Source organism: Dendronephthya gigantea, unplaced genomic scaffold (genome assembly GCF_004324835.1).
Source record: "Dendronephthya gigantea isolate DGI-Jeju-01 unplaced genomic scaffold, DenGig_1.0 000036F, whole genome shotgun sequence".
NCBI classification, from domain to species: Eukaryota; Metazoa; Cnidaria; class Anthozoa; order Malacalcyonacea; family Nephtheidae; genus Dendronephthya; species Dendronephthya gigantea.
This window is the reverse complement of record NW_021163046.1, coordinates 579,413-602,577: the sequence shown is the minus strand read 5'-3', so window position 1 is coordinate 602,577 and position 23,165 is coordinate 579,413. Positions and strand designations below refer to the sequence as shown.

At 35.2% G+C, this 23,165-nt stretch overlaps 3 protein-coding genes and 1 long non-coding RNA gene across 4 annotated transcripts; 1 reads left to right on the top strand and 3 right to left on the bottom strand.

Annotated features, from left to right (window-relative positions):
• Positions 1-1,254: 1,254 nt before the first annotated feature.
• On the bottom strand, positions 1,255-2,660 carry LOC114525985. Its single transcript, XR_003687287.1, has 5 exons — positions 2,535-2,660; positions 2,132-2,194; positions 1,948-1,991; positions 1,506-1,526; positions 1,255-1,400 (listed from the first exon to the last, which is right to left on the bottom strand). It is a non-coding gene; the product is annotated as an uncharacterized LOC114525985 (long non-coding RNA).
• A 1,418-nt stretch (positions 2,661-4,078) lies between these two features.
• LOC114525984 (serine protease 33-like) lies at positions 4,079-6,821 on the top strand. The gene is made up of 6 exons (XM_028547459.1): positions 4,079-4,247; positions 4,462-4,606; positions 4,721-4,823; positions 4,953-5,046; positions 5,231-5,440; positions 6,069-6,821. The coding sequence occupies exons 1-6, from the start codon at positions 4,196-4,198 to the stop codon at positions 6,584-6,586; spliced, it is 1,122 nt and encodes a 373-aa protein (XP_028403260.1). The 5' UTR covers positions 4,079-4,195; the 3' UTR covers positions 6,587-6,821.
• Positions 6,822-7,117: 296 nt separating this feature from the next.
• On the bottom strand, positions 7,118-12,570 carry LOC114525883. Its single transcript, XM_028547344.1, has 9 exons — positions 11,955-12,570; positions 11,732-11,780; positions 11,325-11,482; positions 11,075-11,162; positions 10,598-10,755; positions 9,840-9,924; positions 8,999-9,147; positions 8,827-8,914; positions 7,118-8,390 (listed from the first exon to the last, which is right to left on the bottom strand). Exons 1-9 carry the CDS (start codon positions 12,568-12,570, stop codon positions 7,415-7,417), a joined length of 2,367 nt encoding a protein of 788 aa, XP_028403145.1. The 3' UTR covers positions 7,118-7,414.
• Positions 12,571-15,207: 2,637 nt separating this feature from the next.
• LOC114526005 lies at positions 15,208-21,939 on the bottom strand. The gene is made up of 9 exons (XM_028547481.1): positions 21,852-21,939; positions 19,182-19,233; positions 18,680-18,798; positions 18,389-18,476; positions 17,920-18,077; positions 17,739-17,820; positions 17,412-17,569; positions 17,176-17,257; positions 15,208-16,291 (listed from the first exon to the last, which is right to left on the bottom strand). Exons 1-9 carry the CDS (start codon positions 21,859-21,861, stop codon positions 15,427-15,429), a joined length of 1,614 nt encoding a protein of 537 aa, XP_028403282.1. The 5' UTR covers positions 21,862-21,939; the 3' UTR covers positions 15,208-15,426.
• Positions 21,940-23,165: the final 1,226 nt, after the last annotated feature.

Genomic DNA, 23,165 nt, shown 5'->3' with positions numbered 1-23,165 from the left:
CAACGTCGGGTAGCAACGTCGAAAAGAGAGTCTGGGATAGCCAGTCGTCGGATGATAATCCAAGAAAGACTAGTCCCAGCGCTCACGGGAGTCCATTGTTAAAGTGTGTGTAGCTTTGAGAAAAATATTAGAAATTAGAAAATTTATAACCATTATGTACAGACATACAATCGCTATGCTTATTGCAAACTACAGTGTTCCCCCTAATTTATCTACGGGTTTTTGTATTTCGATCTCAATTATGAGACGTTCCTTCTGAAAACGATTGCTGTGTAAATATTGAATTCAAGGCAGGCAGTAGGCACATCCTGAATTGTTGTGTGATATAAGGTCTTGAGTGTCAGGCGTTTAAATTCGATACATTTGAGCTTCAAATTGCGTGAATTTTTCAATAGGATAACTCCTAAATTGTTGCAATTGACCACTCGTTCGTTAAAAGTAAAGAAAGAAGCCTTTAACGAGGCCAGGTAGTAGTGGCTGTGATATAAATAATAGTCCAAGATGCTTGTGTGATTGGGATTTAGATATGCGGAATAGAGGATACAGTTAAATTATTGAAGTCTGCAGCTATTCTTTAGTAACATGCTTTCGTGATTGATTGCTTCTGGATATAAAACAATATCAAGTTTTTAGAGTATGGAAAAAAAACTCATGAATATTTGCCTGAAAAATCGTTCAAAAAATACCTAGAATAGACCTTTCTCATAATGACGACAAACGGGATGGTGCTAAACGACGTTTGATTGGCTCGTTAATTTTGCGGAGCCAATTAAACATCTTGTGATGTGTGCATCTCACTTTTGACGTCATTATGGTAGGTTCTTGTTGAATTCAACTGAAGTTTTTGTACAGTTCTGCCTGTGTGTATAAATGTGTATAAAACAGAGTATCGTGTAAATTGTATTTAATGTACTTTACGTGAAATGCATGCTGGGTATCCGAACAAATTAATAAAGAAATATAAAACATACACGTGAATTATGTCCGGTTTAATAAGCTATTTGCAACGACTAGAAATCTCAATCTAGACTCAATCACAATGACTAGTAATCTTATTAATATCTATAGCTCTAACAAAACGAGCTTTAGCTGTTTGGGTCACTAAATCTTAGATTTGAGTACACCTAATACCCAAAAGTCTCAATTTCGATACATTTTCTCCGATAAATTGAGCCATGATATTAACGTTAACATGCTTGAAACTCGTAGTCCCATCTCCGCCATTTTAACAGGAAAACAATACAAAATATAGCCGAAGGTTTTATTATGAAACATATATACAGCTTTATAATTTACCGATTTACAAAAATAATACAATCTATTAATCACATATAAATTGGCCCATTTAATTCGCAGGCGTCGAATGCATCTGGTGATCAATTTTTGCAATCAACTCTAACCTAAAAATAACAATAACTAGATCATCTTTCTATTCGGATTACTTCTTCATAAGATTACTCGTCAAAATTTGAAAGTTTTGGAGTTTTTCCGCGGCGGGAACGTACCGTTGATGAATCTCGTCGTACCTGTGGGCAAAATAATGTAAAAGTTGACCGCTTTGACAAACTGAATTTTAGTTTAATAGAATTTTTTGTAGTCAAATTAAACAAATTCGTTTAAAGGCCCTGTTACACGGTGCAATTCAGTCCTGCAACTTGCAACGCAATTCTTCTTTTGAAAAATGTAAATTTGGCAACTACCAAACCTTTGCCTTCATTACACTCCTAACATTTTGAAGACACTTTACTAAATTACATCTCTTAAAAGAAGAATTGCATTGCAAGAAAAATTGCACCGTGTAACAGGGCCTTAAGAATCGCCTATTTTTTCAAATTGCTATGCACATTTATCGCATAAAAATGCGATTAAATTCTTATTAATATGAGCATATATTACTGTTAATTCTCCGGTAAAAACCGATTAAATTTTTCATCGGGAAATACTCACTGCGCGTCCATCTGTCCAACTAAGTTTCTCATTTTCCTGATATTCTAATGAAAATATTAAAATATTTCACCATTCGCGCTCGCAACCGGAGCAAATTTAGGGTAAGAGCTCAAGCACTAAACTTAATCATATACAAAGTATGAATAATTTATTCAAATCAGCTAAATAGATTCCATAAAATTACTTCTTCAGTTGATTTTATAGCATTCTCGTTGTGAACAAATCTTCTGGTGCTTTGTGATAAAATCTAGAAAATCAAACACTAAAATAAGTGGAGATTCGATTAGAATCAATAAAGTATGAATAAGAAACGATTTGGTTCAATATTTCAAGCATTCAGATGTATCATTGTGATATATATTCAAGCCAAAAAGTGCAAGTTATAATGGTGGCTGTGCAGAAATAATTGGTCAATCGTGGTCAAGTTTCATGTTGGATGCCAGGTATTTTGTTATTTAAGTTATTACAATAACAAAAGCATTGATTTTAACATCAATAGATCATCAAATTGATGATTAAATTGATGTTTGTTTTTAGTGTGAATTGCCATTTAAATATGTTATAAATACGGTGATATTTCGACCTACATCGGGAGATCCAGATGCTTTTATCATCTGCTGAGCTAGTTTCCCAGCTTCCGTGATATTAACGTTCACTCTTTCGGTAAAACGTTTACATCTCTCGATTGTTCGTTTATTTTCATCTTTGGCCGCCATTTTACTTTTTAGAGCGGCGTACTTCATATAAGAGGTGCCATAATGAATCGGTTCTCATCACTTGCACTTTGTTCCGGGTCAGCATGCCCGACACGCTTCGCGTCTTTGCGCTCTTTCTTAACTTTCTTTTACGGATATTTTGCCGCAAATTCTTCTAGTTACAAGCGTTCTCTAAAGTATAGGGCTATAGCCTTTTGTTTTCGTGCCCATTTGTATTACTTCAATGGGCTCACCGTTTTATGTGCGATTTCGAAGGGCATATTTGTGAGAGGGTGCTCTTCAAGACCACTGGCAGCGGTGTGAGTCAGTCAGTCAAATAACTGACCAAATAAATGCCGTTCCCTGCTACCATGTGAATAATTTCGGTTCTAAATAGTGGGTGAATTGATCTACCTTATCGAATAAAATCTCACCACTATTGGCACTGAACTTATGTTTCCAATAATTTACCAAAGTGCTAATAAGAGATTTCTTGTCTTGGGTAAAGTAGAGTGTAAGATTTGATTTTCAAGATAAATATCACGTCGGCAAGTCAGCAATCCAACCGACAAATCTAACACACACACTACATTTTTTTTAATATTTAAATTTTCGATTTTGCAAATAAAGCATTGTTTTGTAATAATTATATTTTTCAACAGAATCTAAAAGTAATTTGAATGTGAGATCGTTCGTTTATTTTTAGGAACAGGTTATATAAATATCTACTAAGTTCAAAAGATACAAAGCCGCCTTCACATGCAGAACTTATCAACAATTCTCATCGAATTTTTTTTTAAAGTTGCAACTTATTGTATTAAACGGGCCATTTAAAGAAAGTGTATTTATAGTAAATGAGTTTAAAGCTTCAAACCACTGAACTCATAGCAAAATGAAGCGCTATAGAAACACCGGGGGGGGGGACGCTAGTTAGTTGGACAGTGATATTTTTTAGTATCATTCAGCTGCATAGGCACCCATGTGCTTCGTTATAATGTCCACAATAATTCGTCTAAATTATACAGTTATTTTTGAAAAGATATATCATATAGGCATTACTTAGTGAATGGTAAATGACCACCGATAATTATAATCTTTAAAATATAAAGTTTTTTCAAATTAAACTCGATGCTTTTTGACATTCTAAAATATAATTTTAAGAACATTTTTGAAAATTTATGGAATTTTGTCAGTAATTTCGAATAATTTGGTGATGCATTTTTCAATAGTTTGCTTGCTGTTAAATCGTCAATCATACTGTGTATAATTCAGCGCGTTGCCGAAATCGTTTTGATATAAATATAATGCTCTAATGTTGCGCAAGCTTTATTCTAAACATGTAGTCTGCTGTATAAACAAATATATATGAATAGTTTTGTCATATAAATGACCTCTTCAACCTGATTCAATACGCCGATAATGGAAACGACAATGATCTTTTATGAATGGTAATAGGCCTGACGTACATTCGTCTTTGAAGCTCGCTTTTATGAAGTTTGCTGGTAGCAGCATTGTCCATTTTACGTGAAAACTTTCTTGAAGTGAGAACCGCCATGAATTCTTTGACTCTAGTGTGTTTATTAGCAGCCGTTGTTTTGAGTAATGGTAAGTGACGTTTTATATTTTTCTCTACTTTTTTTGCATCTCCGTCTCTTTGAGAATAAACATGAAATACAATCAAAATTTTAAGATCATTGCTAAAGACCTTAAAAAGCATTTTTTCATCGACAAATACAATATAGTCTTTAAGATATTTATTGTGTTTTGTTTTGATAAATGCGTATAGCTATTAACCAAAGAATACTGTGAATATTTTTAGCGATAAAGTGCAAAATCACGGTTGAAACTGGCTCAAAATCCTATGCAGGGACCGATGCAAACGTTTTTATAACATTGTACGGTTACTCTGGTAGTTCATCCAGATTATCTCTAAGTTCAGACGAAGATATCTTTGAAAAAAACGAGTAAGTGACCTCGAGTTTGATATTTCCGTGGTTGATGCCAACTTCAAAATCGCTATGACACTGCTTCCGTACGTGTATCCAATGGTCATTTTGGGGTGTTTTTGTTCATTTCAGTGTTGATGTTTTTGTTGTTGATATCCCGGATATTGGACCAGTGACCAGAATCAGAGTTGAACATGATAATTCAGGGTGGGGTGCAGGCTGGTATTTGAAACAGGTTCATCTTCTCTTGCTCGATAATTCATTTTCTATCCTGTTTATTCTGCTTTTCCTGCTTTTAAACAAATTCCATGCAATTCCATACATAGTGATTTTAGATTTCTGAGAATTTTTCTCATACCGCTAGGTAGAGGTAAAATACGATGGTGAAAATACTGGCAGCGTGTTTGATTGTAATACGTGGATCAGTGACGGGTCTGGTCTTTCAAAATCTTTCTTAGGTACTCTGTGTTTGCTTCCACACTTCAACTTTTATATTGGATGCATGTAAATACAACAGACTCTATTCCCAAACGTCCAGAACAATCGGGGGAAGATTCCACTTCCATTACTTCAGGCTCTTCCCCGTCGCCTTCCCCAAAGCAAGATCTGAAAGCCCATCCTTGTTTCTAATTTCCCTCATAGCAAATAATGCCTGCGGTTTAACCATGACCTCCTCGTCTCGTATTGTCGGCGGGAGCAATGCACTTTCGGGACAGTGGCCATGGCAGGTCAGCGTGTTTTACAAAGGAGGACACTGGTGCGGGGGGTCGATCATTGATAATGAATGGATTGTCAGCGCTGCGCATTGTTTCCATGACGATCGAAATACGGCAAACTACAAAATCACCGTTGGTATGTGGCCAAGATTATGTTCATGTATCGTTCTTTTTGTTCTTTTTATATATTTCATTCTCACAAACTAAATAAGACAACAATTAAGATAATATAATTCACGACATGGTGAACTTTGAAAAGGGGCGATTTTGACATGCAGTTGTCAAAATAATCGTCCGATATTTAACCTCAAACATCGAAGCTAAAACTCAGGATTCGTTTTAACATTAAACTGATAGCAAAGTTATTTCAATATTAGTGCCATTTTAAAATATTCTGGTCTCATAGGGGATTCAGTTTGACATGTTGAAGCTATTGAGAGCAACATAAGATGAATCAGCACAATTTAAGTTGCACCCCGGGAAGTTCAAAGGATTGTGTTTTATACTTATAATAGAAAACTAGTTTAAACATTTATTGCTGTTTTAAAAGATGAGGATCCTTCCAAACCATCTTGCTAGTTTAAAGCGAATACATAAGTTAACTTCTGTTATATGGATTCAAAGAGTGATTGTGTTTCCGGAGTAGTTACCCTTTGCAATTTCTTTATATTTTCTTATTATAAAAAACGACCTGAAAAAAATGTGTTGTTATATGTCCTAATATTTTAGTGAGATTCGAAAGTAGTTTTGATGTCTTATTTAAGGTGATCATGACTTGCGATACAGCAGTAGATACGAACAGGTCGTTCCAATCGAGAGGCTAATAATTCATGATGACTACGATCCCAACAGTCAGGATAACGATATAGCGTTGCTGAAGTTGGAAACCCCCATCAAGTACAATAGTCGGGCCCTACCCGTCTGCCTGCCTTCATCTAACCTGCCTGCGGGCACGCAATGCTGGGTGACAGGCTGGGGCGCCTTGAAGGAAGATGGTCACGGCCCAGCGATCCTGCAACAGGCTAAAGTACCTCTCGTTAGTAAACAAAGCTGTGGTTATGTTTATGGTTCCCTCACATCGAGCATGCTCTGTGCTGGCTACCACACTGGGAAGATTGATTCGTGTCAAGGGGACAGCGGGGGACCATTGGTGTGCAGTGTGAACAGAAGGTGGCATCTGATGGGCGCTGTAAGCTGGGGGATTGGCTGTGCTAGAGAGGGGTATTATGGGGTATATGCTGATATTGTACATTTCAAAAGCTGGATAAGTAATGCAATGTGATGTAGTCATGCAAGGAGAATAAAGATTGACTTTGACGCATAAAAGTTTTTGTAATTTTTTTCTTGTTTGAAAACATCTAAACATTAAATGCTAGTGTGTAAAATTACAGCAATTACAGAGCTTATCTAACTCACAGCAGTAACAAGACACGAGAACATGAAATCCATGTCTTCAAGCGAACCGTGTAATTTCTGTTTATGGACTAAAATCAGAGTGAAAAAAGTACACACAAAGACGACAAATAAATAAGCCGCGGAAGACCATTATAAAAGCGAATATCTTATAATAATAAATTATAACCTAAACATTAAAGTAGAATAAATTTTACTTATCTAAGGATGTCTTTTAAGTGTTTTAGTTTGTATTTCCAACGTTAATTTTATTTTGTATACGAATCAAAGACCATTTGTATTTTCACAACCATAGCAATAAAAATGGCGGGAAAATTTTTGAAACTTGTTTCATAATATAACATTTATAGTACGCGCGTGTTGATTGGTCAAGAAGCGTGTTTCTATAACTGTAAACACGGGCCGAACTTGACAAGCAAAATGTGGCATCTTCCTTTGAAATGTTTTATTTGCTCGTGTGAACGTGCCAACAAGTTTACTTTATTAATTAAAATTAGGCCAGTTCGCCATTGTTTGTAGCGTTAAATAATAGCATTGTGTAGGGCTTCTTTGAAGACTAAGACTATAGTTGTGATACAATAAATATGCATACGACGGTGGAAGTTCTATCATAGGAAAAGTCCAAGACATCAATAAACTTGAGGTGATTTCTTAGTCCTGTTTCTCTGTTGAATCAATATCATGTCGACACGAGATATCATGGATTAGTACGACCACATTGGTTTAAACAAGGTTGAATCCTTATCGAATGATACTCTTTACCTAACGCCTCTATGCTCTGAAGTAGATTTGGACAATAGTAGACATCATCGTCAGGGTCTTTATTGCTTACAATAGCAAATGGAAAATTTTTACCTTTATCTACGATGTAAACCAAAGAGCCCGAATCCCCTTTCTCGGCAAAGTCGTTTTCACCAGTTCCTCGAATTCTATAAAAACCATTGTTCATACCATTTGATTTTGGTGCTCCACTTATTGCATAGAGTATTCCTTCTGTTTCTTTAGTTACCGAACCAATTTTTTTTACTTTGGGGAATATGTCCTCACCCTTTTTCTTGTACTCCTTATATATTTCTCCGACTTCTTTTTTACCAAGCAGTTTTGATTCAACTCCATCTTTAAGAAGAGTAGTGGCCTCATTGCAGGTTAGCCCTGGTGCAAGCTCGATAAGGGCGATATCATTTTTGTCGTCGTACAAGCCACATCCAAAATTTCCTAATTCTGTATCTTTGTTAATATAATGGCACTTGGTAGCAAAACAACCAAGTGATGCGTTTGAGCCGCAGTCCTCCTTTAGTGTGTCGTGTGCATCGTGTATGAATTCGGGTAATTCGCTCTGGCAGTAGCAGACATGATAGCAGGTGACTGCGTAGTGGTCATGTGTGTCTGATATCCGAGTGGCAAGGATTCCTATTGTTCCACGTTCTTCATTTTGAACGTAGAGGGAATCACCTGAACTAGGTGCTCGAAGAAAACAAGAGGAAGTTAGTGGCTTCTTATCGCTCGCGTCACTTTCTGGGATAAAATCAACAAACGAGGCAATTTTAACACCAAAGAGTTTTTTTAGGTCTTTCATGGAAGGCATCGTGTTTCGAGCGTAGGTGATGAATATTTGCCAGGAACTCTCAGGATCACTTGTGACACTGATATAGAAATCTTTAACCCAAGGGAATCTGAAAATCACATAAACACAGTGAATGAGTATGTTAATCGTTCTAATTTGGTATTCAGAGGTTTTAATATTGTTGTATATGATTCATATATGATTATGGTTTCTTACAAAATGCTTCCTGCAGAAAGATTATTGAGTGGACCAAAGCAACCCTTTCCCTTTTCTCCGCGGTTTTTACGAGGTGGTAGAAGGACTTGGGAGAAAAGGGTTACCATGCTATTCACCAAAAATTTTTTTAATAGATTATGATTATAGTTGTGCCCTTCTACGTGAAGATTTGGAACGCTTAACTCAAAATCAGGGTTTTGATTGTTCGATGGCCCAGTTTTGAGAAGCTCCTTGCTTTCAAATTCAGAAGTAATGCTTAATATAGAGTTCAGGACACGCATTTTTTCATTGTCAAATTGATTCGGGCTCTTTAATGAAGTAAATTTTACCTTTCACTTATCAACTCATGTACATAAATCTCTTTCATGTCATAATTCTCATCAAGCACGTTTTCTTCAAACCATTCATCTTTTGATTCTATTGGTTAATATAAATGAAAACGTTTGAATAGTTTTTGGACCTACGACAGTATGAAGCAATGCAAATAGCGTAAAAACGAACCTTCCCGATATCTAACGAAAGGAAGAATGTTTTCTGGAAAAATATTTACGATGTCCGGAACTTGAGGTGCGTTGCCAAATTTGTAAACGATTTCCAAGTGGCGATCATCGGATTCCCCGGCGAGTTGAAAACTTTTAACCCATTCCAACCTGTAAGGTATGTAACTAGCTATTGTACTGGGTACCGAGAATAATAGTGAAGAATAATTTGGAAACCAACCTATTGCAAGGATTTACAAGAAAAAAAGCAAAAGGTTATTATTGTGAAAAAGGAATGATTCGTGTACCACATACTACAGGCTAATTATATAGCTACGTGGATGCCTGGTCGTTTTGTAGCAATAACGCTATATGTGGTGGTACTTGACTATATACCCGCAAACACTATAAGTTTGAGTTGCAACTAATCCGCTTTTTGTTAAATAACCCTTTATGTGTGAAACACTGTGTGTTGTAAAGTACATTTCTATACTAAATTATGATTTCGTAAGGGGTGGTTTTAAACTTTAACACATGCAGTGCTTCTGTAGGTTTCTTATTTCACATGCTCTTTATAGTAGCTGTCAAAAGTTGTCGTGTTACTCTCTGTATTAGTATAGTCCTTCGTAATTTCCATTGTTTTAAAGTACTAGTACTAGCACTTACTTCCTAATCCATTTCGTTTTGTGGTAGATTATTATTGGGGTTGTAGTTAGGGTTAATTTTTAGGGATGTTTATAATACAACGCCAGAAGTTTCCTCTTCTCTTGCTGTTTTATAATTCAATATATCTTTATGAAAGCATGAATATGCTGCTCACAAGGTTAAAATTCACAAAATATACTGCTCAAACAGTGTCTTACCCCTCCAGTTTTTTCTTGTACGTTTCTTTTACGATGTTGTTTCCATCAAATATAATTTTTTCAAACGACTTTCTGCTATCTGTAGCTAAATAAGCAATGTAAATTGATGTTAGATCGGGAATTCTTCTTACAAATTATTCCCACCCATTTCGATGTTTTGTTTGCAGTTAAACGTAAAAAATAGGATTTTGGTTTTACAGGAGTAAACTATTGGATTCTATTCTGATTAGTGCAAGAGGGATTTGGCAATGATAGGGATTAATAATTCGTAAGCATTTTAGCCAATGAAATCAACCCTACGAAGTCACATTACTCACATGTGTTAGCTCTATACGTGGTAAAGTACCATGAATGCTAGTTATATAATTATATAATGGCACATTATATAATTTGTCATGTTCATTAGTATTCTTTATATAATTTTCATCCTAATTAGCATTTGTATTATACTTGGAGAAAACTTATAGCAAATAGGGCAGGCTTTAATGCATTCGTTGCGACATACTGTATGTAAATGACGTAAACGCATATTAGGCATCCGTTTAGGTACGTTTTTTACAACCGCCTCTCTCCCGGTAAATATGATAAAAAGCTCCTTCTCGTGTTTTAGATAGCACTTAAAAAGACAAATAGTAAATGAGAAACACGCTTCTAGAGCAAATAATCGCGGGTGTTAGAATTTAGGTTTATTTAGCCTTAGATATAATTAATGGGCAGAGGTAATTATATATAGCAACAATGAAAATATTTAAACTTACACTCCTTGTAAGAAACAAATGGAAGTATATCTTCGCCAAACAATTGCTCAATATCTGCAGTACAAGGTACTTTGCCTAGTTTACAGATAACTTCTAAACTATGTTTGTAACGTTCCTCGGGTGTATCAACAATTTTGAAATCTTCAATCCACTCAAACCTAAACGAGAATTTTTTCTAGTAAAAATTTTTTGATATAAACACAAGGTAACCAGCGTGTATTAAATCAACTTTCTTGAAATTATGAATGGTTTCAATGCAAAAGTTCCAATTTTACACATGCCTTAACGAACTATGGATTTGCTTTTCAAAATGTCTCCCGATAGAAATGTGAGAAATGATTAAAGCATAACAAAACAAAATCGTCTTGGAAGATGTATAAAAAAAATTTTAAAAATATATAGCTAGCTGTTAAAATTTAATTTCATGAAGACAGACGTTTGGTATATATGATTTCTAAAGGTAGCCTACATTCTTACCTTTCACTTTTCAATTTATTCACATAAACCTGTTTCATATCATAATTCATGTCAAGAATATTTTTTTCAAACCATTCATCTTTTGACCCTAGTAGGACAACAACATGTGACATCAAACAAACAAGCATTAAGTATTCCTTATGTCCAAGATGCCCGAATTTCGTAGAACAACCTTTTTGAATTCTCTCCGTACGTAATGAATTTGATTTTCTATAGAAAACTATGTAAAGAACATATTGAAATTTCTCACCTTCCCGAAAAACAACGAAAGGCGGTGATTCCTGTCCAACAAAGTCCACAATCTCCTCGGTGCGAGGTTTTTTGCTGTATTTGTAGACAATTTCTAACTGTCGTTTATTCCATCTCTCGTTCACATCAACAAAGTTAACATTTTCGACCCAATCTAACCTAAAATTTGAATTTAGACAAACCTCTCTCAGGTTGAATTACGCAATTCTTGCATGTATACATACATGTATCCATGCACACCAGTACAAATACTTTTCAACCTTAACATAAGTTTAACAAATTGAAAACTCAAAAAATGCGTAAACCTAAAAAACGCTACAAAATTGCATGGTAATTTAAACAAATTGAAACTTTTTCCTGCATATACTTGTATATGTGCGTATAAAATGCACAGGAAAACATTGTTACCTTTTCAGCGACATCTGAGTATAGCATCTGCCTGAAGCATTTCCAGTTGCTAAAAATATTAAATACAACGACATGAGGCAAGTTTGAAAAGAGGTATACAGCTATAATTATATGTGCATGGGTATAGTGAAAGTCTGGATAGATTTGTATGGCATTCATGCATGAGTTAGATTTTCTGCGAAGATAGGTTAAAGAAGCGTTCTTATTTTTTTATCTTATATACCTTCCAGTTTTACGCATGTAACTGTCCTGTCAACCTCTTCTGTAGATAGATTTTGCATGCGTGCAAACCAATTGGAAAAGGTCAGGTTCCGAACTTCATTTTCAACAACGTGAAAACTAAGGGGATCCTCAACGAACACACCACCCTGGCAAGGGTAGACGATGATTGTTATGACATAAAGGTTGGGATAAAAAGAATGTTTATATTTTACGCTTGCTGCTTTAGTGTCTTTGACATGCCGGAAAGTAATTTCCCAAAATTGTTGTATACTTCCGACATGTCTTGGCCAAATCAGGGACGAGATTTCCTTAGCAACTCTTTTCCTAATTTCTTCTATTTCGTGCATTGAAATTATTACTCCACGAATAACTCCCTCAGAAGTAACACCATAATATAACTCTCCACCACGAGAATTTGCAAAGGCTGACACATATTTTTTGAGTTCGTTTTTTGGGAAAGTTATACAATGAGCCACATCGCCTTCTAGCAATTTAAACTTAGGTTCTATTCCAGCTGGTACAGGGAAACGATAGCCTCTAATAAGATCGGATGAAGACGAAGAAGCAGGTGCGCGTGCGCGGAATGGGTTGCTTTTGACAAGGCTGGAAGTTACCATAGATTGACGGGATGAATCGCCTTTGACGTGATCGGACTTCGATAGTACTAACGCGGATAGCTGTGGACCACTCAAAAGAGATTTAAGTACTTTGTCAGATTGAACGACTTTCGCCTCTCCATCTTTCAAGATGAACATGTTGTATTTCATTGTGACAATTTCCTGACTACCTTTTATCACTAGCCCAATGCTGCTCAGGTCGGAGAAATCTGCCTTGATTTTGTCTCGCTGCGTTTCATACACCCGAGTCTTGATAATATCAGCGTAATTCATTCTCTCGGATTGCGTGAAATGGATTTTGTCTAAAGAAATAGACAACATCCCTCCCCCAGAATTACAAAATGCACAAATGTAGATCTGTATAATTTCTATGAGATAGTCTTCTTCATATCTGCATTTATTTTTCGATTTCCAACGCAACCGCTTTTGCATCAAGTTATAGGTTCCTTTCTTACCCATTTCGGGGAATCCACCGAGACGTATCAAGGATTTTGTTGATCTGGATGTATAAAGAGAGATGGTTATATAAGTACATGAGACAACTTTATAATTATGTACATGGCGAAAATTGTGAAGAACATTATTTGTGGTCTTATTTTGTTATGTTGCTCTTGGCCTCCTGGGAATGCAATACTTTTTTTGCACAACATGACTTCATGCAACTTTTCATATTGTTATGATTTTTTCTGTACCCGTTTTAGAAATGCAAAATAGCTGCCCTCAAAGAGTGTTATTCATCAATATACCTACATTCTATTATTGTGATACGGTAATTTAATTTAGCATTGGCCCATGCATAACGTATAATACTTGGATTGAAATCTTTTTCAAAACATATTTAACTGGAGTTAAAACGTTGTGGGACTCACCAGCCAAACATGGCGAAGAGTATAAATAAAATAAAGTATAAAACGACATTGTTATGATTTCCTTTTCATTCTTTACAAACGGCGTTTCAAATGACGGAATTTTATTTCGTTTCTAATTGATCATTGTTGTTAACGCGCGTATGATTGCATTATATATTTGTATATCAGAACCTGTTAGAAAGTTTGACTTTCGAATCGCCGTGTTTGCTTAAAAAAACGTGTAAAACATTTCTTTGAAATTGTTTTGACCTCTAGCTCCCATGCAGACATTATTTTATATTCCTAATTTATTTAATTTGACAGTAAACTACTAAATCAATAATATCTATTTTGTAAAATGCTGCAAAAACCGGCCCACATGCATGCATGTTCTATATACAATATGTAACCTACACCTAGTTTTCTTTTGAGTTGTATAAGCGCTTTAATTTAATAAGAAACAAGTAACCAATGCTTCACACCTGCAGGGTTGTCAAGCGACCAAAACGAAAGTATAGCTAAAACAATCAACAGAAGTGAAAAGCTATATTTTGTAAGAATTTATTTCTTCTGTTAATTTGATACAATTTGACTTTCATATAAGCCTTGAAACCTTTTGAAAATTACTCATTACAGTTGAAAAATGTCATTTGCTTTTCTTACAAGTATGAACGTCAAAAGCAAATTGTGTTTGCTAACTAGATGCCTGCATGATTCTGTAAATTTCCGAGTACTTTGGAAGTATCATGGTGCGACATACCTTTTACGAAAATTACGAAAATCCTTTGCTTTTTGTATTCACGTCAGAGAATGCAAGTAAGAATTGTGAATTCTCCACTGTTCTGGATCAAGGAAGTATCCACGTATAAGAAATATAATTTGGTAGAGAACAAATACAATTTGGTCGCGAAAAAGAATGACGTCACATCGTGATATAGATAAAAGATGTTTTCGTCATGGAAACAGTGCATAGCAGGGACGATCTATCTATTGTTAATGCTATATACCTTCACACCATGAATTTCCTTGATAAAACACACCATGCTATTACGCGTCAACAGATACAAGCGGACGCCGGATGCGTAGGCGTAATAACGTAGGGGTAGAATCGTAATTTCTATTTAACGGCCAAGAACACTGACAAAACAATATATATATAGCTCTAGTTTTTCGTAAAATGTGGAACTGCGCGTGCATGGGGAAAAAATCCGGATATTTATATATGATAAAGTCTGAATTTAAGCTGAAACCCTGAGTGTGCAAAGGATGGTGGATTGTAATCCATGCCGAATTTTCCGAATAAACTTTATGACTGATTGATACGGATGATTAAATAAAAGGCTTGAAAGAAGCTTGGTTTACATAATAGGCTCGACAATTTGCGAAAAGAGCAAAAGTGACCACTCGCCCCGTACGGCTCGTGGCCACTTTGTTTTGTTCTTATGCATGACAAATGACGTGTATAACTGTAATATTCGTGTATCTATAACTGAACAGACAACGGTTCAATGTTATCTATTTGTTTAAATACTTACATGCAATTACACATTATGTTACACATTCAATTGCTACTTTCGTTATACAATTACTTAGCATCACATCTTATGTACATCACATAACATCACATCTTTACATATTATTTTTCATTTGCTGAACTATAGAATGTAATTCAAATTGTTTGCTCTGCGTAATAGTGCAATATATATATATATATATATATATATATATATATATATATATATATTCTATATATATAATATATATATATAGTGAAATGAAAATGAAGCAAGTACAGAATAATATATCATATGTTCCCAGTTACCGTTACCTCTAAATGTTTCTCGATACAAAAAAGTTTCAACTTTGAATTAGTCCAAATAGCCAGCTTACCATCCTTAAAATATGCTTGGTATATGCATGCATATCATTCACACAAGTGAAAGTTTATCAAAGCCACATCTACCTAAACAAGGTTCCAAACCAGGATCCAGTGCTTCCAGACTCTGTTTCAAATTAGGACAGTAATAAACAATCGTGTGTTGCTGAGGTAAGCGAAGGGCACCTTTCTGCCATCTTTACATTTCATACACACCAAGGAACCCGAATCACCCGGCTCCGAAAAGAATGTTTTACCTGGAAGACTTCTTATTCCATAAAACCCGCTGTTCAGTCCGTTTTTCAATGGCCTTGCATCTATTGCAAACAGCTCCCCTTCTCTATCTTTGCTTACTGAGCCAAATTTTACAACCCGAGCTAACCCGCCCATCTTTTTTAAATTCTCAATCACTTCCCTTTTACTAGCCAAATTTTCACGAACGCCCTCTCTTTCAAGGTAGTTGACAGCATCGTGACAACCCCAACATTCATCAAGTTGAATTAATGCAATATCGTGCTCGTCGTTGTATAAACCACGATAAAACGTACCAAGTACCCGACGTCCGTTCTCGTCCGAATACTCATACCTAACGCCAGCAAGATTCCCTGAGCCATTTTCATGCTCTCTCTTCATTTCTTTGTGCGACTCGAATAAATCGAATTCTTTCAGTTTTCCGTTAAAGCACACGTGATAACAGGTAATTGCGTAATGTTTTTGCATGTAAATATCTTTCCCGAGGATGGTGATTGTTCCCCCAAATGGTTCATTTGAGACGTAAACTGCGTCGCCTGGTCTTGGTCCTCGGAGAAAGCCAGAATAACTATCGCTAACGACTCGTTCTTGGATAAAATCAACAAAATAGAAAATCTTATCGCCAAATATCTTCTCCAGCTCCTCCATCGACGGTGTTTTGCGCTCATCGTGTGTGATGTAAATCTTCCACGTTTTATCCTTCTTGCCGTCAAAACCAATATGGAACTTCTTCACCCAGGATAGCCTAATGAAAGGGCGAAGGAACAGAGTTAGTACTATTTAACAATTAGTCGCCGAAGGCGAGGTGATTACAAGCCTATAGCTGAATTGTTTTAGTACAAATTTCGAGGTATCTACAAATAATAATGAACATAATTTCATAAAAATTTAGAATTACTTCAAATTTCTTATTTGAAAGACAACAACAAAAGCTATATAGTCACCGAGCAGTGATCAGAATGCAGGAAAATAAAACTCTCAAAAGCTTACTCTGCGAGTAAGCGGTGATTACTTTTTCGTAATAACCTGGTACCTGGTTTTTATTTCGCTGTAATAACCTTCAACCCCGCATTTCCCCAGGAGAAATTAAATACCACCGCCTGCTTTTTAGATTGAAGCTTATTACAAAAGACTTAAAAACTGATGAGTTTCTATAATTGGAACCAACGCGAAATTTACCCTTTGGACGTCACTTTCTTTAACGGCAAAAAACATCCTGTTTAAAGCGGGATCCCACTGGTCGAAACTGGGATCCCGCCTGCATGGGCGGGACGGGTTGAAAAGCGTCCCAGGTTCATATAAATTAACAGAATGCGAAAAACATATAGAAATATTCCCGAGCATTGTTATTCCTTTCCAACATGCAAACGTCCCGTCCCAGCTCTCATATAAACGGCCCCTTAAGTCCCCCGCACAGGTGAACTATTAGCTGAGGTAAAGACCACGCGTGGCTGTTAGCTAAGCAAGTTACTCGTGTGCGGATAGTTTTTCGTGAAGAATTCGCCTCGAGAGGCAAGTTTCTCACGTGTGTGGATGGTTTTCGGCCTGAGCTATCTGCCTCGCGAGATCGTTAGCTCAGCTGATAGCCCTCGTGTGCGGCGGGCTTAAGCTGGATTCTTCGTCGGTCACCTTAACAAATCATTTGCATATTCTTTCTTCATTTTGAGCTCTTCATCAAGAATATTTGTTTCGAACCACTCAGTCTTTGCGACTATAAAAGAATTAACGGTTTAAATATAATATATACGGATGTAAAAATGTATAGAAGAAGTAACCTGCGCGTTGTATAACATAATTTAGATTTGTCGTCAGTAATGAAACCATTGCCCTTCTATTTGCAATATCATAGGAATGAAGAAACTTACATTCCTTGTAGGTAATGAAGGGAAGGATCTCTTCTCCAAACAACTTCAGAATATCAGGAATACGAGGTACCATGCCAAATTTGCACACAATCTCCAAATTACGGTTTTGGCGTCCTTGGTCTGCAAAAACGATTTTGAAACATTCCACCCATTCAAGGCTAAACAATATATGTTTATAGTTAAAATGATGCGACAAACAATAGACCCTTCCCCTTACTTAGCCTGATTAAATTTTGAAAACAGCAATGTCGCAGCTGAAATTGCCTTGGATTATTACTACAACGCTCTTCCAAGGATGAAATATAAAAGGTCTATTATCTAACTTACCTAGACAATTCTTTAGCGAATTCCTCTTTTATTTTAAAATCTTCACAGAGAATATTTGCTTCAAACCACTCAGCCCTCGAGACTATCAAATTAACAAAGTTGATATTATACAAGTTTGATGAAAATGACAATGAGTTTTGGGTATAGTTGATACATACGTGTTACTTGCAAGTAAACTTACACTCCTTATAGGTAATGAAAGGAAAGTTCTTTTCTTCGAATAAATTTTCAAGGTCAGCAATATGCGGTACTTTGCCAATTTTGCAGGTAATTTCTAAAACTTGTTTACTGCATTCACCATGTCCACTAACCCGTTTGAAACATTGTACCCATTCCAACCTATAAATTAGAAGTAGTATCGGTTGGATACGAGGGCATTACAACAATGCCTTTCAAACATTTGAGACGATAGCAGGTGCATTTCTTTGATCATATATTTCTCGGAATTTTGAGAATTCGTGCGTGACCGCATATAAATCCTCTTCCCCTGGTAGAATTAAGTAAACATGTCAAATTTTCTGTATTACGCGACGGAACTTAATCATGTATTGCATGCAGTATATATTTAAGACTCAAAATATTCCTGTTCAGATATTATATTTATTTTTCATCCTTGTTTGATATAATTTTTTAAGAAGAATTTTCACTACCTTGCTAGTGCCTTTCCATATCTCTCTTTCAAAATGTGGTTTTCGTCGAATACTTTTTCTTCAAACGACTTTCGTTTTAGGTCTCTATCTGTGTATAAAGAATAGAAAGTGATGTAATAACCGGCGATTCCTTTTCAGCATTTTTTCAATTACAATTACACGTTCTGAATTAGATTTTGGGTTGATGGGAGTAAACTAGCAGGAAGATAACTATTCTTTGTAATTGGTGATAAGGATCGATTTTATCGGTCAATGGTGTTGTTTTTGTGCTATTTTTCTTTGTATTATGACCTGGATTGTCTTTAGTTTGTCGGACGGTCGCACTGGATTTTCGTTGTCGTTTTATCGAACGCCGGGCGTGAAAACTTGACGGTGGTAGGCTATTGGATCTTTGTAACTTACGAACTGTTCTGAAAGAGTTAAAAATGACATTTAAGAATATGCTTCTGTTGCAAACCGAACAATTATAATTGTCTATATTTTAACATTCTAAACAGCGAAACAGTTTTCTGTTGGTAAAAGTCATCTTAGTTTAAAAAGCGCTAAACACTCTTCCCATTCTAGTCACCATTTCGAAACACCATAACATTCTTTCTATATACGAAAACTGCTCCATCATTTCATTTATTTATTGACTTAGTTAAAGTCGACTGCTAAGAAGCAGTGATGTTTATAAAAAGCATGTATACACGCCAGGAATGAAAAGTTTTAAAGCAATGGCTTGAAAGCAATAGTATCGGTATTTCTTACCATATTTTATAAACTAGCGATACTGACGTAGGAAGGAATTTACCTTGTCATCTTCTCTCGCATCTTCCCTCTTTCAACGTGATCACGTTCAGCGCCTGTAAGAAATAAGCATTGATATATAAATAATTAAGCTTGTTTGTACACCACGTAAGTATATAATTCTTGTAGGGTGTACCTACAAGCTTAATTACTTATCGATTGTCACCAAACGTACAAGAATATCATTTATATATACTCAAACAGTCAAGCGTATGTATCTATCTATATACGGGGTTTGTTGTTTATACGAAGCAAGTTGTCTCTGGCAATCCTTGCCAAGCAGGGAAAAATGTTTTTATCACTCAATAAAAACACTTAATATTTTTATCAAAAGTTTACATAATAGGAAAAAACCCAGAAAAGTCGCACACTACAGAATTTTACCAAAAATGGGGATCACCGAAGTCGTGTGCGATATAAACCTGATTAAACACCATTTAGCGATAATTTTAGAAAACACGAGATTTCAGAAAAATATAAGACAAAATGGAAGGATCATTTCTCGCGATCATGTAAAAGCTTTCAATTTTCTTCTTAGCGTCGACCTTATATTGGAGGCCTTTTGTGGCCCTTGTCGTCAGACAGTTTCTTCCTGCGCTTTTCTCTTTTCTCATTTATTAAAAATATTTACGTAGGATAGTTCAAATGCCGAGACAACCGAAATAGGGTTTCCACTGCACTCCAGCCCGTCAGCTTTCTAATGGACCGCCTCTTGAGAAGAGGAGATGCGAAATAAAAAACAAATTTTTCGGCAAGCTTTACCCCTTCCCACCTCCTGGATTGAATTTTTATGCTGACCATTCAAAGATATCGTTTAAAAACACCATTTAATTCCTGGCGTGTTCTTTTTATTGGTTTAAATGGCGTGGCGATCCTGATTAAGAGTATAGTGCACTACACATGATAGCTATAATTATGTAGTTCAAAAGCTTTTATTCCTAAAGCAGATGATACGAAAACAATGACGTATAGGGCTGAATAAGTATTCATTACTTCTGACTGGTTGATTTGAAAATAAACCTGATTATATTATCATTGAAAATACATAAAATACATGCAAATACATTTAGACTGTTTACTGTTAGTAAGCTATTAACTAAGAAATTAAAATCAAATGAGAGAAGATTTATCCAATGAATTAGGTTGTCTGCCACTCGCACAATGCAATCAGCTTATACCTACAATTCTATCACAGTAAGTCATTTAAAGGCATTCAAATTATACATTCCGCAAATAATCCCGACTATATGTTTTGAAACCCACATTATAACATATTGTATATATTAGAACAATCCTCGTTTCATGCGGTCTTATTAACATCATGATACAGCATTTGTATACTCTGATTCGGTGATTGGCTAAAAGCGTTGTGTTTAAATATAACCCAAAAGTAAACACGGAAATTTCGAGTCGAAACATGCATGGACCTTTTGTATCGAATTCCATCGCCAAAACACTAGCTACATAAAAACGTGTTGAGAGGTTTAGTGTTGCTTTCTCCTTACGTATAATCGAGGAAGAAAAATTAATTCTCGAAAACGTATAGCTATATAGCAAATTAGATGGCTTAAAAAATAGAAAGTTCTTGCTTCATGAGGAGAGATTATAGTTCTGTTGCTAATGCAGTTTTCCACTACAAAGCTAAATGTAATAACTTATTCTAAAGTTCTTGTTTGAAGGAAAAAAAACTTACTTAATAACAAGATACATGTGCAAAAATGAGACAAATTCCGAAATTAGATATCTTATGTTATATTTACATCTTATATTTAAGATGAAGTTTTTATACGAAATTAAATATTACATACACATAAAGTTAGGACTATGTGTATTTATAGACTTATATATGATGTAAGGATTGGGAAACTTCGTGACAATGTTAGGCGTACGTTATAATTTCTTTTTTTAAAAGCGAATTTTTTCCCACTAGCCTAGATATACTATATAGTTTAAGTTACATCAATAAAATGAGTTTTCTCAATGACAGCGTAATATTTTTTACTGATCAAATTTGCGGATATATTTTCGATAGCCCCCCCCCCTATGGTTAATCATTAACTATATGGTCTCAAATCATGCACTCTCAAATCACATTTTTGCGTGCGATTCATCTTTTTTGTACAAAAAAAAAACTTCGTAGCAAACATATTCATTGAACGATTGTTTCAAACAAGAGTTTATATTATATATCTGTATAAAATTTCTGTTGCATCAGTGATTATTCGGTATGTATGGCTTATCAAAATATTCTTTAGGCCTAGATTAAGAATTACTTGCCAGTCGCATGCCATGCTTTCTCAAGATCAAATTAGCGTTTCTGATTTGAAGCAACGATAATTAAAATATGTTTCGGTGGTTGAGAAATGCCAGGGTTTTGATGAGCAATGTGAAATACGAAAGTGACGATTCTGATAACTCGGAATTTTTCATTGTTTGAAAGATATAGCTATAATATATATAACTCGATGAAAGTATGTCTTTTTATAGTACTAAGCGACGGTAACTGGATAAAGTGTCTTTGAATCTACATCTTTTGTGTTGTATTTTTTGGTCTATTCTTTAGTATTCGTCATAGATCGACGTAATGATAGGCTGTACGGTATACTGAAATATAACTATTATGTTACGTTAAATAGCTACCATATATAGTTATCTGATACACGTTAATACTTACAGATTTGCATTTGGACTGAAGATTCTTGCTCTGATATAGAAGTAAAGCATTGTACGGGTATGTTTTATACTTTACTTTATACTTTATAAGTGCGGATGATGTCCGACTTGATGGGGGTAACCTTTTTATGTATGACGTTAATCGTTCATGCATGCAAATAACAATTCTAATTACTTCTGCTCTCAATGGCGTCTTTATGGCATTTAAATGATCAAAATTAACTATTTTTGTTCCTGGTTTTTCGGTACTCATGGCTTAATTTAATTACGCTGGTCATATTTGCGATAACTATGGTATTAAAATATCAATATTTCTTCTAAATAGTCGCATTTAGTACCCGCTCATAATTATATGACCACTGAAGCACTACATTCCAGAAACAACTTAGATTGGTCGGCATGAACACATTATATTGCAAACACTAGAACACACAAAAATATATTGTGTATATTTATATTTATAATTCCAATCCATGTGAGGTCCTAATATACGGGGTATATCTTTGAATCTATATTGTATTTTTACCAAAATAACTTTGAATCCTTATTATTTGCCCTAAGTGTACTATCATTTGTGTACCGTTTGCAATTTAGTCAAATACAATGCCTAGGACGACTATGAGACTTTTTTCTTTGCTTTATCTTCTATTCATATTTAACTTACCTTGGACGTCTTATAAGCGTTTGCATCCATAAGAAAGTTAGAAACGGAGAAATTTGGCACGTAAGAATTTACCGTTACTGCTTTCTATATATTTCATTTTCACAAACTAAATTAGGAAACAATTAAGATAATATATAATTCACCGCGACATGGTGAACGTTGAAAGGGGGGATGTTCACATGCACAAGAGCATCCGTTTTTCCGGAATATACTTACCCTTTTGCCAAAAATTGACTTTAAAAAGTGAGCAATATGTCCTAATATTTTGGTGAGATTTGAAGGAAGTTTTGATGTCTTATTTAAGGTGATCATGACTTGCGATACAGCAGTAGATACGAAAAATCTTATTCCATGCATGAAGTTTCATCTACATATATTTGATTATATATGATTATTGCCATATATAGTCTAAAATTATTGCTAAAAAACATGCAAATACATAAAGATTGTTAGTAAACTATTGACAAAAAAAGAAAAGATATAATAAGAGTAGATTTATCATTTATCCAGTTGAATTATATTGTCTGCAGTTCGCACAATGCAATCAGCTTATAACTATAATGCTATCACAGTAAGTCATTTAAAGGCAATTCAAACTATATACATTCCTCAAATAATCCCGACTATATGTTTTGAAACGCACATTATAAC

Bases quoted from the DNA above. Each gene is read 5' to 3' on its own strand.
- LOC114525984 (XM_028547459.1), top strand. From the start codon at position 4,196: ATGAATTCTTTGACTCTAGTGTGTTTATTAGCAGCCGTTGTTTTGAGT. The intron at 4,248-4,461 runs GTAAGTGACGTT...GAATATTTTTAG, and splicing joins AGCCGTTGTTTTGAGTAATG to CGATAAAGTGCAAAATCACG. The intron at 5,441-6,068 runs GTATGTGGCCAA...GTCTTATTTAAG, and splicing joins AAACTACAAAATCACCGTTG to GTGATCATGACTTGCGATAC.
- LOC114525883 (XM_028547344.1), bottom strand. From the start codon at position 12,570: ATGGTAACTTCCAGCCTTGTCAAAAGCAACCCATTCCGCGCACGCGCA. The intron at 11,163-11,324 runs GTGAGAAATTTC...TTGTCCTACTAG, and splicing joins TTTCGTTGTTTTTCGGGAAG to GGTCAAAAGATGAATGGTTT. The intron at 8,391-8,826 runs GTAAAATTTACT...TGTGATTTTCAG, and splicing joins CATGAGTTGATAAGTGAAAG to ATTCCCTTGGGTTAAAGATT.
- LOC114526005 (XM_028547481.1), bottom strand. The intron at 18,078-18,388 runs GTAGTGAAAATT...TCTAATTTATAG, and splicing joins TATGGAAAGGCACTAGCAAG to GTTGGAATGGGTACAATGTT. The intron at 17,821-17,919 runs GTAAGTTTACTT...TTAATTTGATAG, and splicing joins TTTCATTACCTATAAGGAGT to TCTCGAGGGCTGAGTGGTTT.